The sequence below is a fragment of the Caretta caretta genome, chromosome 7 (genome assembly GCF_965140235.1).
Source record: "Caretta caretta isolate rCarCar2 chromosome 7, rCarCar1.hap1, whole genome shotgun sequence".
Classification (NCBI taxonomy): Eukaryota; Metazoa; Chordata; order Testudines; family Cheloniidae; genus Caretta; species Caretta caretta.
The window spans coordinates 123,223,235-123,239,392 of NC_134212.1; the positions used below are offsets into that span (position 1 = coordinate 123,223,235).

Genomic DNA, 16,158 nt, shown 5'->3' on the forward strand with positions numbered 1-16,158 from the left:
GGTGGTTCACACATCCAGCCTGGGGGGGTTCTCAGCTGGTTTTGAGCTCCTGGGGAGAGAAGTCAGTCTTAAACCTCTCAGCCATTGTCTAATCGTCTCTCTTGATTGTCACTGTCACGTATTGTGTGTATTATCACAACACGTAGGTGCTCGCATGAGGTCCCATTGTGCTAGGGGCTGTACGGACACAGACCAAAAAGACAGTCCGTGCTCTTCCTTACATCCAAGTGGTGCACAATCTCTAGTAACTCACAAACCTGTACAGGGATTTTCCTCGGACTTCCCACCCAGCAGCCCATGATCAGCCGTGGAAATATTCAGATCTCCTGAGGAATGAGGTTCTAGCAACTGCCCCGCCTGACCTCACCCTGCCACGAGGCCCCCGGCTCAGACTGCGGTCCCCACATTGTGCTGGGTCGTTTGCCCCGAGCGCACAGACAGGGACCAGAAGCACAAAGAGCCAATATCTTCAACAGTGCCTCTTGATTCTGGGTGCCTGGCCGGCACCTGTAGCGCCCACTGATTCCAACTGGCATGGGAGGTGCACAGCACCCCGGAAAATCCAGCTCTAGGTGGGTCCTGTGAAAGGCACAAATAAAACCCAGGAGTCCTGATGTCCCATCCCATAGCTCTAACTGGTAGGCCACACTGCCTCTCCTCCCCGAGGAGTGCAGGCTCGGCCTATGTGTGCCATGCTCCCTGCTCAGGGTGCCTGGCAGCGCCCATCTAGCCTGGCGCTGAGTGTTCCTGCGGTTGCAGTGACCCCCCCCCGAACCCATGTTGTGTGCTCCAGAAGCCTGCTTTGAGGGGGGTGCTCTGTGACATGCACTGGGGTTTCCCCTCTGATGCAGGGCAGCCCTTGGTGTTGCCCCGTGGGGTGACATGAGTGTGGTCGTTCTCAGCCAAAGGGCATGGCAGTGGGCTGGGGCTGGGGAGGCTCCCAGTGGAGTTCCAAGTGTGTGGGCTGCTTCATGTGTGTCCTTGGGCAAGTCGCTTAGCCGCTCTGTGCCTCAGTTTCCCTATCTGTACCATGGGGACAACAGCCCTGCCTTGCCTCCCAGGGGGTGTTGGCAGGAGAACCCCATCCAGGGTTGTGAGGGGGAGGACAGGGAGAGCCGGGGACAGCGAGTGGGGGGTGCAGCGGAGGGTGCGGGACTGTGGGGGTGCCCTGGTGGAGTTCATGGGGCAGTGGGGGGGGTATGGCAGAATGCTGTCGGGTGCAGGGGGCGGGGCCGAGCGGGGCTGGGGGCGGGGCCAGTCCGGGCAGGGGGCGGGGCAGGGGTGCAGATCGGGGCGGGGCCGAGCGGGGCAGGGGGTGGGGCCAGTGCGGGCCCGAGCGGGGCTGGGGGCGGGGCCAGTCCGGGCAGGGGGCGGGACCGAGCGGGGCCGATTCCAGCCGGCGGCCGGGCCGGGCCGAGCCGAGCCGAGCGGGCGGGGCCGCCCGGCAGCGCGACATGGAGGCGGCCGGCGAAGGTGGGTGCGGGGGGGACCGATCCCGGCCCCGATCCCGCTGGGGCGCGGGGAGCAGCAGGTGGGGCGGCCTGAGCGCCAAGGGGCCGGGAGCCAGGCCCTGCCCCCCCCCGCCCCTTCTCCTGGCCCCCCCCGCGCCCTCTGCCCCCCTCCTCCTCCTGCCCCCCCGCCCTCTGCCCCACTCCTCCTCCCCCAGCCCCCTTCCTCCTCTGCCCCCTCCTCCTGCCCCCCGCGCGTCCTCTGCCCCCCTCCTCCTCCCCCCCAACCCCCTTTCTCCTCTGCCCCCTCCTCCTGCCCCCCGCGTCCTCTGCCCCCCTCCTCCTCCCTCCAACCCCCTTCCTCCTCTGCCCCCTCCTCCTGCCCCCCCCGCGTCCTCTGCCCCCCTCCTCCTCCCTCCAACCCCCCTTTCTCCTCTGCCCCCTCCTCCTGCCCCCCGCGTCCTCTGCCCCCCTCCTCCTCCTTCCAACCCCCTTCCTCCTCTGCCCCCTCCTCCTGCCCCCCCCGCGTCCTCTGCCCCCCTCCTCCTACCTCCAACCCCCTTTCTCCTCTGCCCCCTTCTCCTGCCCCCCGCGCGTCCTCTGCTCTCCTCCTTTGCCCCCCGCCGCGTCCTCTGCCCCCCTCCTCCAGCCTCCTCCTGCCCCCAGCCCCCTTTTCCCCGTCCCCCAGGGCCGGCTGCCCCATTGCACCCGCGTGGGGCCCCTTGCGGGGCTGCGGGAATCCCGCTGGGGCGCCCCGTGGGACGGCGAGCAGCCGGGCTGGCCTGTGTGGGGCGAGGGGGCTGGAGGTGCTAGGCTGGTTGGTGCGTGGGGGGGATATGGGGCACAGGGGGCTGGAGGTGCGAGGCTGGTCCATGTGTGGTGGCGGGCACGGGGCACAGGGGGCTGGAGGTGCCAGGCTGGTCTGTGGGGGGCACGGGGTGAGGGGGCTGGAGGTGCCAGGCTGGTCCGTGTGTGGTGGCGGGTACGGGGCACAGGGGGCTGGAGGTGCCAGGCTGGTCCGTGTGTGGTGGGGGGCCCCGGATTGCCCAGGATGGCACCGTGCTGTTGGATGCTGTTTATCCGTGGAGTTGGTGCCAGGTGGCTGTGGGGAGCCCGGCCCAGGGGCAGGCCTCTGTGCCTGTCTCTGTCCTGGGGGCTGCGGCCGGCCGCGCTCTGCGGGGCTCCCAGTGGGGCTGGAGCGTCTCTCCCTGCATCGCTGCATGGCACGTTGGCTTCCTTGGCACGGTGCAGCCCCCTGGAGCCGCCCGCCTTGTTGTCCTGACGCAGCCTGGCCTCACGCCACGTGCCAGGCCTGGGAAAGCTGCCGGCACCGAGCGGCAAGTGGGGGCTGCGTGCCAGAGGCTCCTCAGAGTCCCTCGGGGCCTTCTGGGAACGCTGGCCGGCCGCGGAGCCCCCCACGCCCGCAGCGGGAGGGCCCTGGTCCCGGCACCCGGCTGGTGGGGTGGATTCGACGGGGTTACCCACTGGCCCCAGAGGGAAGGGCCCATAGCTCCGCCAGTCTAGTCTCTCGCGGTCTGCCCCTGGCTGGCGTAGCCTGGTCCCGCTCTGGGCCCCTCGGCGCTGGTCCCGGCACCCGGCTGGTGGGGTGGATTCGACGGGGTTACCCACTGGCCCCAGAGGGAAGGGCCCATAGCTCTGCCAGTTTAGTCTCTTGCGGTCTGCCCCTGGCCGGCGTAGGCTGGTCCCGCTCTGGGCCCCTCGGCGTCGAGGGCTACTCGCTGGGCCGGGCAGCTCCAAGTGGAGCAGGGGGCTGGGAGCTGGGGGAGACCCACACGAGGCTCCAGGTGTGGGGATCAGGCTGGGCTGGGGGCCGACCCCAGCGATGGGCAGGGCCTGAACAAGGGGGGCTTTGCTGGAGGGGGGGCGGAGGGACCTCCCCGGAGGGTGGGATCAGTTGGACCCCAGAGACACAGGCTGAACAAAGCCACGGCAAGGGGGTAGGGCGGGGGAGGCTGAGTTTGGGGAGTGCCCCCCCCCAGCTCCCATTACTGATGTCGGGGGTCAGCAGTGGCAGCCTGGTTGTGTGGGGTGAACTCGGTATCTGTAGGTCTGGTTTGTTGGGGGCATGGCTCCTGGGCCATCCCCCGAGGAGCTGGCTGGGTTGGCTGTCTACCTGCCCTGCAGTGCCAGGCCCCCTCCTCACTGATGGGCCCCATGGGGGGGCAGCGGCAGCTCTGTAGGGTTCCCTTGGTGCAGAAGGGCAATGGTTGGGGGTCAGATGTATTGGGGACCCAGGGGACTGGCCCTGCTCATTAGTGAGCCCCCCCACCCCACCCGGGCTCAGCACCCTTGTAACTTTCTTCCCGGGCCTTGATCTCCCAGTAGGACAAGGGACGCTGGGGGAGAGGTTCTTGAGGAGCATGGCCTGACTAACCCCCCCCCCCTCGGCATGGCTGCCCCCCACGTGGACCCCCGGGGGACTCCTCGTGCAGAGGAGCAGCAGCCGAGCCTGGAGAGCCTGCAACTCGCTGGGCTTTGTCCTCCCAGCCTGGGGAAATAGGCCGCGTAGGGGAGGGGCACGTGGGCTGGCGGGGGAGGGAGGGGGGGAGGAACGGGCTGCTCTGTGGCTGGATGCAGCCTCCCACCAGCCCACGTGCTCCTGCGGGGGGCTCAGGGCCTGGGGGGGCCGGGGCATCTGCACGGTTCGGAGCCTGGCTTGAGAAGCTCTGGGCCGGATCCCGGCCTTGGCTCCCGTGTCTCGGCCAGCCTAGCCCACAGGGCAGGGGATCCAGCGAGCGGCTCTGCACTCAGCCCCTCAGCAGGCCTGGCCCCGGACCCTGGCAAGCTCACATGTGCAGTGAGATTGGTGGGTCTCTGCTAGTAACTCACCTGCCGACTGTGCCCTTCCCAGCTACCACCTGGCGGGCACCATGGGCACCTCTGCACAAGAGAGGCCTAGGGGGCCGAGGGTCCGGATTGAGGGGCGCTGGAGGGGAGCCCAGGGCTGGGCTAGCAGGGGGCTGCGGGTCGGGAGGGAGGGGTACGGGCAGAGCTGGGGGTGAGAGATGATGCAGGCTCCCACGCCTGCCGGGGCAGCTGGGGGTTGTCTCTTGGCAGGCGAATCTGGCTGTGCTCCACGGCCCGTGAAACGGGGACAGGCCCAGATGCTCCATGGTGTCAGCGTCACTGAGTCTGTTCCAGGCCGATGGTCTTCTACCTTGATAACTTCAGCAGATGCCTCCCCTGCCCTGGAGGGAGATGGGATGGGCGGGGGAGGGGAGGTCTCCCCCATCCCCCTCGCTTGCTGGAGGGGACCCTGGCCAGGCTGGGGGTGCAGAGGAGCTGCTGGCTCCGAGGTAATACAGGAGCCTCCAACTGCCAGACAAACAGAGCCGGCAACAAAGCACGCTGGGCCGGGGTGAGATGGATGGGGGCTGCGCGGGGGAGGGTGGGGGCATGGGTCTGAGCCAAGGGAGATGCAGGCCGGGTTGTGGGGGTTGTGAGCCTGGGGGATTGTCTCCCGGGGGAAGAGTGCAGAGTCTAGCATGGGGACCAACCAGCCCTGGCCAAGGCGGGAGCCGGCATTCAGTCTCCCAGCCCTGGGCCTTGCAGCCCCCTTTACAGATGGGGAAACTGAGGCACGGAGTGTGGGAGGGTCCTAACCCATGTGCTCAGACCATCAGCCCCTCCCTGCCTGGGATGGCTGGGTCGTGCCTGTACAGTGACTCCTGTGGGCAGGGCCCCAAGGCGCAGCAACCCTGGGTCTGCTGGCAAGGCTGGGGTGCTCCCTAACTCTACCAGGCCGCGTCGCGGCCCCCCCTCCTGGGGCACGGCTGGGACCATTCTTCTATTGCAGGGCCGCTCAGTGGTGGGGGTTACAGCAGAGAGCAGGTCCTGCGCAGGGGAGGGACTGAGGGGGAGGGGAGAGGGGACTTGGTGTAGCACTTGGCATCTGTCTCCATCCCTTGCCTCCCTACTGAACCAGCACCTGCTGTAGGGGTGGGGCAGGGCAGTGAGGGGGCATCGCTCTGGGTCCGTGGGCACGTGATCATCGCTCGTTAACTCCGTGTGTTCCTCACGGGGCCCTGGTGCTTGGTGGGGCGGGAATGGCTCTTAAAGGGTCAGGCCCTGCTCAGCTGGGCCGCTGAGTCGTCTCCAGGGAGTCCTCGAACTCATTTCTCTGGCCTTGTTGTTTCCTGTTTGGGCTTTTCGTCTGTCTAGCTCCTTGTACGGCCCGGATTTACTCTCCCACCCACACAGCCCCTGTTGCGAGGGAGGGAGTGGCCATCCCCATTTTGCGGGTGGGGAAACTGAGGCACAGAATGAGTCAGTGACTCACCCGAGGTCACATGACAAGTCAGTGGCAGAGATGGGACTTGACCCAAAGTCTCCTGAGTCCCAGCCCAGGAGCCTTATCAACCCCAACCTAGCGTCTCTTTTGTGGCCTTCCCCGTGGCCTTGTTGATGAGTGCAGAGTGCTAGGGGGCGTAGCCAGGAGTGGCGGCCAGCGTGCCAGGGTTGTGGGGTGTGCAAGGCGGCGGGGGCGTCTGTCTGGTTGCTCTGTGTGGGCGGGAGCTGGGCTATTTGATTTGTAAATGGCTGGCTGGCATCTGGAGCGTGTCCTGCCCCACTTGGTCCCTAAATGGTGCTGGCTGCCACCCCACTGCACGGTGTCCTGTCTTCTCGCCCTCCCTGGGGCTTTGACACACACAACGGGGCGGGAGGGGCAGTGTTTATAAATGTGACTGAAGAGATTCAAGAGCAGCTGCTGCCCCCTGTGTGTGTCCGGCTCCTGCGCCCGGGTTCTAGACCTTCAATCCGGATGGGTCGGGAAACCTGAGGACCGGGCTGTGAAACTGACTAAGGGCACCGGAAACTGCGTCTGGTGTCGCAGCCCAATTGCCTGTGCCCATGTGAAGTGTGGACTCGTGCTCTGCCCACCTGAGCGCCCCGCTCACACAGGCCGGGGGGGAACCGTCTTCCCTCTGATCGGACAGGGCCTTGCCGCTCCCAGAGCGTGTCCACGCACCGCCTGCCGGCTCGCCCTCCGCGGGCCAGGTCCCTGCAGCCGAGACAGCGCTGGCCTCTTGCTGCAGAGACCTCGTCCCCTGGCTCCCTGCCGCTTCGTGGGGTTCTATCGCCCACGATTCCCCGGCCGTGTCGAAGCCAGCGAACCAAGCAGCCGCTGGGGCCTGCGGCTGGGGCCTGCGGCCGGCGTGCGCTCGGCTGTGTGTGTTGGATCAGATTTGTAGCTCGCTCGCCCCTGCTCTGATTTAAAGGAACACAAGCTCACGGGTTCCCTGGACAATCCCCTTAACTTCCCCCCGATGAAAACCCTTCCTGCTTAGAGTCTGTTCTCCCCCTGGCCCTGTCTCTGGCTGGGCCTGCCGGCGGAGGTTCTGGGGTGCTTGGGGTGCTCGGTTCGGCTCAGACGGCCCAGCCGTGAAGTTGGGATCCGGGTGCCCCCCAGTTTCTGGGCTGTTGGTTCAGGTGTGGCTCTGCCAGGGGCATTTACGGGAAAACCGTCTCTTTTGTCCCCTCCGAGTTGAGTGGCGGCTGCTGGATTACTGCTCCCTAATCCGCGCCCGGCCCAGGCCGGTTGCCGGGCGATGCTGTTTGTGCCAGGACCGAGAGGACCCTGACATCAGAGGGGGAATGCGGCAGCAGGAGCTGGGCCAGGAACGAAGATCCGGCTTCTGTGCAAACGCCCGTGGCAGTCGGGGAGGATGTGGGGCTGGGAGTGGTCCTAGCTGGGCTGGTTTGAAGAGCTGCTCTGTGCCCGGTGTCTGGGCTGGGCCAGGAGGAGTCGGGCTTTGCTCTGAATATGTCCAGGCCTCAGACCCGTCGCTGGTGCAGGGAGCCAGGCCTGGCGTGGGGAGCGGGGGTGTCCCTGCTCAGCGACCCTGACCCATGGCTGGCTGGCAGGGTGGGGAGAGCAGACGCTGCCTCGTGGGCTGCCTGAATTTGCCAGGCAGGGAGGCTGGCTTGTGCCACTGGCATATGGGAGCCCAGGGGGGCGGGGCAGAACCTAGACTCTCCCCTGAGCTTTGCAGAGAGCCGGTGGGAGGCTGAGGGGGAGCGATGCAGGCAGGGGCCATGCTTGGGGGGGGGGGACTGGGGGGTTTGGGGCAGAGTGGTGCAGACAGCACCATGCAGAGGCCGGGGGAGGAGTGGGGCTGGGGCGGAGCGGTCGCCTCGGGGATGCAGGGATGAGCATGGGGCCCCATACCAGGCTCCCCCACCCAGCGGGCGTGTGTGGCATGGTGGCAAGCTACCCAGAAGCTCAGGGACCTTTGGCCAGCAGGGCAGCCCCTCCCCGCGTACTGGTGCCCAAAGGGGCCTGGAGGCCGCTGGTTGCATGGCCCAGTCATTGGCGCCTTGGTGGGCAGAGGGGGCAGCGAATGCCAGTGACCCGGTGGTGTCTGTACTGCGGTCCCTTGCCTGCTGTGGGCTGGACGGAGCCCCAAGCTTGGCTCATGCCAGCCCCGGATGCCCTGGGGGACCGGACTATGGGCTGGCTGGGGCTGAGAGGCGGGTCCCCTCCCAGGCCCCTGACTCCTGTACCCGTGTTGGATCGGCTGGGTGGGCTCCTCACTGCAGCCGTGTGGTCCTGGCAGCGGGGTGGAGATGGGGGGGAGCCCCCCAGAGCGGGGAGCAAGGCAGCTGTGAGCCCAGGCCCTGCAGATCCTTGGAGCCAGCTGCAGCCTGGGCTGTGGGCATGCGGGCACCAGCCTCTGTAACCCCAGCGTGCTGACGGGAGGCCTGGGGCCGGTGGTGACCCGGCTGGAGGGAGAGGAAGTTGTCTCAAGCGCTGCCAAATGGTGCGTAAGGAACAGGCCGGGCTGGCATCAGTGCTCAGCTGGGGGGTGGGCAAGTCTCCTGCACCCCCTGTGTGCTCACAGCCGTCCTTGTGGGTCAAGCTGGATGCGCGGAACCGACGGGAATTTTCGGGCGCAAAGCAGCTCTCCCCTGGGGTCTCCCTGGCTCACCACACGTGATGCCCCACGCCAGTGCTGACTCCGTCCTTCACAGGAGGGCGCTGTTCTCCTGTGCTGGTGGTCGGCGGGGCCGGGCCTGTCCCGGTGGGCCCCCGGGGCCGGCAGCATGTGGCTGGCCTTGCCAGGGCCCTGGCCAGGTCAGAATCCTGCCCACGTTGCCAGGAGCCCGCCGGGGAGCACCTGGGAAGGGGGCAGGCCGTTGGCTTTGGGGTGCCCAGTGCAATCCAGGGGGGTCGGCCCAGCTGGCGGCCCTCGTGCTAGTCACCCCCTCCCCTCCCAGTCGTGCCTGTTCTCTCACACCCAGCGTGCTGCAATGTGGGGGTGGGGGTGGGTGTGAATTCTTCAGGGTCTGGGGCTGCAGCGAGTGGGTCTTCCCTGGGCTATGCTGCCCCCCCCCTCCCCGGGCTGGCCATGGCTGTAGCAGGAGCGCGTGGCCTGATGGCACAGGAGACATGGGGCTGGAGGTGCTTCTCTGTCCCATTGCCCCGCGGGCACGGTGCTGGGCCAGCCTCAGCAGCTCCTCAATGGGCAGTGAGTTGTGCCAGCCCTGCCATGGGGAGTCTGGGGCAAAGGGGGCACTGAAAGCCCCCCGAGGCCCTGAGCCTCCCAGGCCAAGATTGGTCCTCAACCCCCCCTGTCCCATCTATCCCATCCCCACCTGGATCAGGGCTGGGTTGTTTGCCCCCAGGGGCTCTGTCCCCTCCAGGACGAGATGGCTGAGCAAAGGGCCCCCCCTTTCCCTGGGGGACCCCCCCACCCGGGAGCTTCTCCTGGAGAGTCTGTTGCGTTTCCCCTTTCTCAGTGTCGCCCTGTTTCTCTCAGCTCTGCTGGTGCCCCTCACTCCCGACCCGCAGCCCCCTGCTAGCCCAGCCCTGGGCTTCCCCCCAGCTCTTCCAGTGATGGGGGAGCGGCAGGCGATGGGGCAGTGGGCGGGCAGTTTCCCTGGCGGTTGGGCAAGCGATATCGGGGGTGGGGAGCAATTGTCGGCGGTGGGGTCCCCACGGGCGGGGGGGATGGGGAGCAGTGCCCCCCAGGCAGGCGGTGGGCTGGTGTCCCTGGAAGGTGGGCGATATGGGGGGGTGGAGAGCGGTGGCCCTGCAGGGAGGCGGTGGGTGAAGGGGGGGACAGTGCCCCTGCAGGTAGGCGGGGAGTGGTGCCCCCGTGGGAGGGCAGTGGGCGAGGGGGGCAGCGGTGCCCACGGGCTCCATCCCAGCGGGGCTCAGTGCTGGTTTCCCTCTCTCCCTGCAGGCTGCCTGCGTGGTCCCCGCCGTCTGAGGCCCCCACGCCATGGCCATAGTGCAGACCCGGCCCGTCTCCATCGAGCCCGCTTCTGAGGCGGCCCCCCAGCTCCGCACCAGCACCCGCTCGCCCGCTTCCGCCCGCGGCGCCATGGGGAGCGTCAGCAGCCTCATCTCCGGCCGGCCCTGCCACGAGAGGCCCTGCAAGGCCGCGCCCGGCCCCTTCCGCCAGCAGGACGGGCTGCTCCAGGCCGCCCCCCTCCAGGGGCTGCCCCCCCCCAAGCTCTGCTCCGGCCTGGCGCCCGGGCGCGGCACCTACGCCAGCGAGGACTTCTGGGCCGAGGCCGTGTCCCCCGTCAGCCCCTGCAGCGACGCCGAGGAGCCGCGGGACGAGCGGGCTCGGAGCAGCCACGTCCAGGGGCCGCCCCCGAGGCTGGTCCCCGTCTCCGGGCAGCTGGAGAAGGTGAAGATCGGGGGGCGTCTGTGGCCGGGCTGAGTCCATCCCCTCCCCCTGCCGGGCCAGGCCTTTGGGGCACCCGGTCTGGGCATCCCGCCTCCAGCAGTGACTCGAGAGACAGTCGCCCCCCACCCCAGCAATACACCTGACCCGTTCAGCCCTCCATGGGGAGGGTGCGGGTCTAGTTACTTCCTGACCCGCCTGGCCATGGGCTTCCGCCCTGACTCACAGCAGTGCTTTCCCCTCCTTACTGGGTATTTGTGCCATCATTAGTGGTGCCAGCAGGTAGCGCCAGGGGGGCAGGAGCTGCCCAAGGAAGCCTAGTCCAGCCCCCTACCCTCCTGCAGCAGGGAGTTCCACAGGCCCTGTGCTGCGGTGATCATATCTCCCTGTACTAGTTCTTGGTGTCTGCTGTTGCCTGGTTGCTCCTTTGCAGCGTTGGCACGCTGGCAGCGTCCTGTAGCTGCAGAGGTAGTGGGCAGCTGCCTGGCATTTGTGGGGACCGCCCCCCCCCCCGGTTCCAGCTGCAGAGATGGGGTTAATTAACCTGGCAATGCCACTAAACCCGCAGGCACCTCTGGCTTCCCCTCTGCCCTGGGGGAGGTTCATTGTCACTGGCCCTAGTTCGCCAAGTCGACCTGGGCGGTGGGCACACACTGTTGCAACCCTATTTGCTTAGTGTAAGTGGGAGCCGCCGATCCCTAGTGCTCCTGTTCTTATAGGGGATGTGGGTTCTTCCGGCCCCCGCTGCCCCGTCAGACCCAGGACGCACTAACCCATTGGTGCCCATTGAGGGCGAGGACGGCCCCGGGCGCTTCCAGGCCAAGCTGTGGGAGGTCTAGTGCCCGCCTGGGAGGGTGATCACTGGCGCTCAGGCGCTGGGTCCTGGACAGCTGGTGCCCTTGGCTGCCTTGGTTCCTGGGGCTCGGGGCTGGTTTGCTGGCTCATGCTTCAGGGAACATGGCTCTTAAATCCCTCCCACAGGCGACACCTCCTGGTGGGCAGCGGGCACCCCACTTCCTGATACCTAGGTGACCCCCCACTGCCCCGAATGTGCCATGCCTTGAGGGTTGGAGGTCCCATGTATGGGATGTGGAGTGGAGTGCCAGGGAGCCGGAGTGGCTGGCAAAGGCTATGCCCCAGCCTGGCCTGGCTCGGTGGCATTGCTTCAGCCCTAGAATATGGCCCCTACCGTCCTGCAGCAAGGAGTTCCATAGGCCCAGCTCCGGGAATCCTTTAACCTGGTGAGATCCCCTGGCAGGGCCATTGCAGGGCGAGCTGCGCCCCTGGGGAACTGGGGACAGAGCTGGGAGCCCCATTCACAGGAAGGGGGTGGCCTGGCGATGGGGAAGAGATCGGGGTCGATGGCGGCTGGGTCCTCGCACCTCTTGGAGGGGCACGCTCCAGGGGGTCACACTAACCTGCTGCCAGTGCCTAGCTGGGTGGCTTTTAATCTGCCCTGGGCCCCTCTGGTCCACCTTGGCGACCCCAGCCGACCTGTCCCTTTAGCCCGCTAGAGCTGGCCAGAGGTTCTGGGTCAGGGGCCCAGCCGGGCGAGGGGGTGGGGTGGGGGGCAGACGCGGAGACGGTGAACAGTTCTCAGTTCTCTGCGGAGACGGGGGCTCGGTCCCTGTGGCCTGTTCGGCCTTTGACCTCTCTGCTGAGTCTGCCCAGAACTCATGCCACCCTGGCCCTGTGGGCAGCTGGGCCGAGAAGGTCCTTGTGTGCTGGGGGGCCCAGGGCTGGCTGGGAGCCAGCGATGGCTTTTGGGGGGCATCTGGCTCAAAATGAGCCGATGGCCCCGATCTGCCATACTGGTCCTGACCCGCCCTTATCAGAGGAGGGCAGTTTAGCAAATGGTCTGTTTGGGGGGGGTTCCCCCCTTCATTTCAGCGGGGAAGGGGGAACCACACAGAGGATCTGTGTCCGCTTTCGTCGAGGAAACTGAAAATTTGGAATGTTTTCCCCCGTGAAAACCAAAGGCCGTAGCTTGGCTAGAAGGAACAGCCCCCCTCCTACCCCGCATCACCCAGGCAGAGCCATGGGGCTTGGGCCAACTGGCGAAGTAAAATGAATGGCCACTGGTGGATGTTTCTCGTATTGGCATCAGACCTGGCTTGTGTGCCAGTAGGGGGTCTGGCAGGGGATGCTCTCGTTCCCTGGCCTGGGTCTCAGCCCCCCTGCCTGCCTCCTTATTCGGCTGCTACTTTACGGTTTTCAACTGAGGAAAAAATGTCCTTTTCACTGTCTGTACTTGAACAAAGGAAGGCATGGGCCGGGGGCTCAGGAAGGAGTCTGGGAGCCAGGACTCCTGGGTTCTACCCCAGACTCTGGGAGGGAGTGTAGCCTAGTAGTCCAGACTTGCGGGGGCTGGCCCTGCTGCTGATTGGCTGGGTGACCTCGCTCAAATCACTTGCCCACTCTGTGACTCCATTTCCTGGCTGGGGAGTGGATCCCGGCACTGGCCCCAACCCACTCTGTCGGACAGCACGTAACAGTCGGAGATCCCAAAGCGCATTAGGAGGATGGCATCACTGTCATTTGACAGAGGGGGAAACTGAGGCACAGAGCGAGGCAGTGACTTGCCCAAGGTCACCCTCCCAGCGGTCCGGGGGCCAAACCGGGACGAGAACCCAGGTGTTCTGAGTCCAAGTCCGCTAGGCCACGCTGCCTCCCCACGAGAGTTATGATGAGGTGTTGATCAGAAGGTGCCACGTTTCCTGGCAGGCTGCAGAGCCTGGGGCGCTGGGCTGGGTCTGAACACCTGGCGGGGGTGGCACTGTGTTGTGCCGGTGGGGGGGCGTCCTCGGCCCCCGTCCTGCCGCCCCAGAGTCTCTGCTCTGTGCGTTTCAGAACGTCGAGAAGACCCTGATCCGCCCGACGGCTTTCAAGCCGGTGGTGCCCAAGGGCAGGAACTCCTCGCTGCCGGGCTACGTGGTGCCGCGGCCCGGGGTGTCGGCGGTCCCCGAGAGCCAGGCCAGCCTCGCCCACCTCCTGGGCGGCACCGCCGCGGCCAGCGCCGAGAAGCACCACTCCCTGAGCTGCCGCCACAGCGCCCACTCGGGCACCCTGTCGGACTCGGGGCGCAATTCCCTCTCCAGCCTGCCGACCTACAGCACGGGCTGCAGCCAGCCACCGGAGCCGGGCGCCGTCTGCATAGGCCACCTCAGCCTGGACAGTCACGGTGGGTACCCGGAGCGGGGCTCCGGGGGCCTGGCCGGCCCCTCCAACTCGGACAGCGGGCGCTCCTCCTCCAGTAAGAGCACGGGGTCCCTGAGCGGGCGGGGGCCCCCCTCCTCCGACGGCGGCTCCTGCGCCCGCTCACCCGTCGAGGGCGACGAGGCTCTGCTCGTCCGCGAGCTGGAGGAGAAGCTGCGGGAGCGGGAGGCGGAGCTGCGGCACCTGCGCCAGAGTCTGGACGACAACGAGGTGGCCATCTGCCAGGTACCCGGCTCGGCGGGAGAGCCCAGCCCCCCGGGGTCCTGCCACTGCGGGCGGCCGGAGGCGCCGGGTGTGTCCGTGGAGGGCCGGGCATGTGGGGGGCAGTTGGGCTCTGGGAGTGTGCATTTGGGGGTCTGGTGCCTTTGGGGGCGATTGGACACTAGGAGGTGTCTGCTGGGGGGGGCTGGTGCATGTGGGGGGCAGTTGGGCTCTGGGAGTGTGCATTTGGGGGTCTGGTGCCTTTGGGGGCGATTGGACACTAGGAGGTGTCTGCTGGGGGGGCTGGTGCATGTGGGGGGCAGTTGGGAAGGATGGACAGGCCAGCTGGTGAGCAGAGAGAGGGGACATGTGTGGGGGGGGGCAGAGGTGGGGATGGGCTGCATGAGGGACTGGGGGGGTTGGTGTTTGAAGGGCTGTGGTGGGGGAGGGGCAGGAGGCAGGCTGGTGCATTTGCAGCCCAATTGCTGTGAGCGCCCCCTAGGGGTGCGGGCAGTAAATGCCTTCTGCGCTCCGGAGCTCCCCCTGCTGGGGCAGCCGTGCAGCTGGCCAGCCTGGAGCTGCTGTAACCCCGAAAGAGCCACACTGGGGTGCAGGAGCTCCACAGGCCTGGCCTGAGAGTGCCGCTGCTGAGCGTGGGCTCCCCGTGGAGGAAGGCAGGCCGGGTGCAGGTCTCAGGGTTGTCGGTGGGGCCCCATGTTCTCAGTGTGAACAGGCAGCCCATGAAGCCTACAACACCCAGCATGCAGTGCGCAACCTCCTGAGGAGTAGACTTGCCACTGCAATGCATGCTGGGAGCTGTAGTTTTGGTGAGCCACACCGCCACCTGGGCGACGCAATGCATGCTGGGAACTGTAGTCTCGACCCACATCTCCACATGTGCTTAGGTCTGGGCGACACAATGCATGCTGGGAGCTGTAGTCTCCTGAACCCAATATCCACATGTGCTTAGGGCTGGGCGATGCAATGTATGCTGGGAACTGTAGTCTCCAGAACCCTATCTCCACATGTGCTTAGGTCTGGGTGACGCAATGCATGCTGGGAGCTGTAGTCTCCAGAACCCTATCTCCACATGTGCTTAGGTCTGGGTGACGCAATGCATGCTGGGAGCTGTAGTCTCCAGAACCGTATCTCCACACGTGCTTAGGTCTGGGTGACGCAATGCATGGTGGGAGCTGTAGTCTTCTGAACCACATCTCCACATGTGCTCAGGCCTGGACGATGCAATGCATGCTGGGAGCTGTAGTCTCCCATAACTGCATCTCCACATGTGCTCAGGCCTGGACGATGCAATGCATGCTGGGAGCTGTAGTCTCCCATAACTGCATCTCCACATGTGCTCAGGCCCATGCTGTAGTCTTCTGAACCACATCTCCACATGTGCTCAGGCCTGGACGATGCAATGCATGCTGGGAGCTGTAGTCTCCCATAACTGCATCTCCACATGTGCTCAGGCCCTGGAGATGCAATTCATGGTGGGAGCTGTAGTCTTGGGGAGCCATGTTTCCCCTTGCGCTTAGGCCTGGGCATTTGAATGCATGCTGGGAGCTGTAGTCTCCTGAACCGCATCTCCATATGTGCTCAGGCTTGGGTGACGCAATGCATGCTGGGAGCTGTAGTCGCCCATAATCGCATCTCTGCATGTGCTCAGGCCTGGGCGACGCAATGCATGCTGGGAGCTGTAGTGGGTGCAGGGCACCCCCAGTGTTAGCGGAGGACGGCTGCAATCGGGGGCAGCTCATGGGCTGCGCTGGGTCTGCAGGGCAGAGTCTGGGGGCCGGGGCTGCGCGGGGCCCCCCGGGTGACGCTCTCCCCCCGCCCCAGGTGTACGAGGAGAAGCAGAAGCACTGTGAGCAGGAGATGGAGGAGCTGCGGCAGGGCTACGCCTCCCAGGTCAAGCAGGCGGCGCAGAAGGCCCAGCGCACGCAGCAGGTGCTGCAGCTGCAGATCTTCCAGCTGCAGCAGGAGAAGAAGAAGCTGCAGGAGGACTTTGCCCAGCTGCTGCAGGAGCGCGAGCTGCTGGAGAAGAGGTGCGCCTCCTTCGAGCGCGAGCAGACCGAGCTGGGGCCGCGGCTGGAGGAGACCAAGTGGGAGGTGAGCCGGGACCAGGTGGGACGGGACCCCTGGCTCCAATCCCAGCTGGCCGGGGCCCTTGGAGCCCTGAGGGTGAGACTCGCGGGGCTGTCAGTTCAGCTCCGCCAAGAGAAGGTCGAGGGGCGTACTCGATCCCAGTCTAGAAACACCCACCTGGGGAGCAAATACTCGACGGTGGGCCCTTCGGCCTCGCAGGGCCAGGGCTGATGCCCTTCGATGCCTGGCAGGTGATGCTAGCCAGCCAAAGTGGACGTTTGCACGGGGAGGGTAGTTCACGGTTGGAGCCGTTCCCCCAGGGCTCTGCCGGATTCGCCGTCCCGGGCAGTTTTTAATGATTGCCTCTGTCTGGGAGATCTGCCCTAGGAGCGACTTCGGGGCTGTTCTCTGGCTGGGGTGGAGCAGGCCCAGGAGATGGGGGGCCCTCCAGATAGGGCAGAGGCCAGGCCAGCGTAAGGGAGGGTCCCTGGGCAAGACCTGTTGGTATGGGTCTTGCTCTGGCACCTCCCAACAACCAGGAGAACCCG

The 16,158-nt window shown here is 66.2% G+C and overlaps 1 protein-coding gene across 4 annotated transcripts in view; it reads left to right on the forward strand.

Moving 5' to 3' along the window:
* Nucleotides 1-16,158, forward strand: part of LZTS2 (leucine zipper tumor suppressor 2) — a 54,314-nt gene that overhangs the window by 34,663 nt on the left and 3,493 nt on the right. For 3 of the 4 annotated variants that reach the window (XM_075131111.1, XM_048857412.2, XM_048857413.2), the window contains 3 exons: nucleotides 9,656-10,108; nucleotides 12,956-13,546; nucleotides 15,365-15,634. In XM_075131111.1, coding sequence (XP_074987212.1) covers nucleotides 9,695-10,108; nucleotides 12,956-13,546; nucleotides 15,365-15,634 — 1,275 coding nt within the window. In that variant the 5' untranslated portion in view covers nucleotides 9,656-9,694. Of the gene's footprint in view, nucleotides 1-1,376; nucleotides 1,474-9,655; nucleotides 10,109-12,955; nucleotides 13,547-15,364; nucleotides 15,635-16,158 lie in introns of those variants that run through there. The other variant, XM_048857411.2, reaches the window with a different exon arrangement.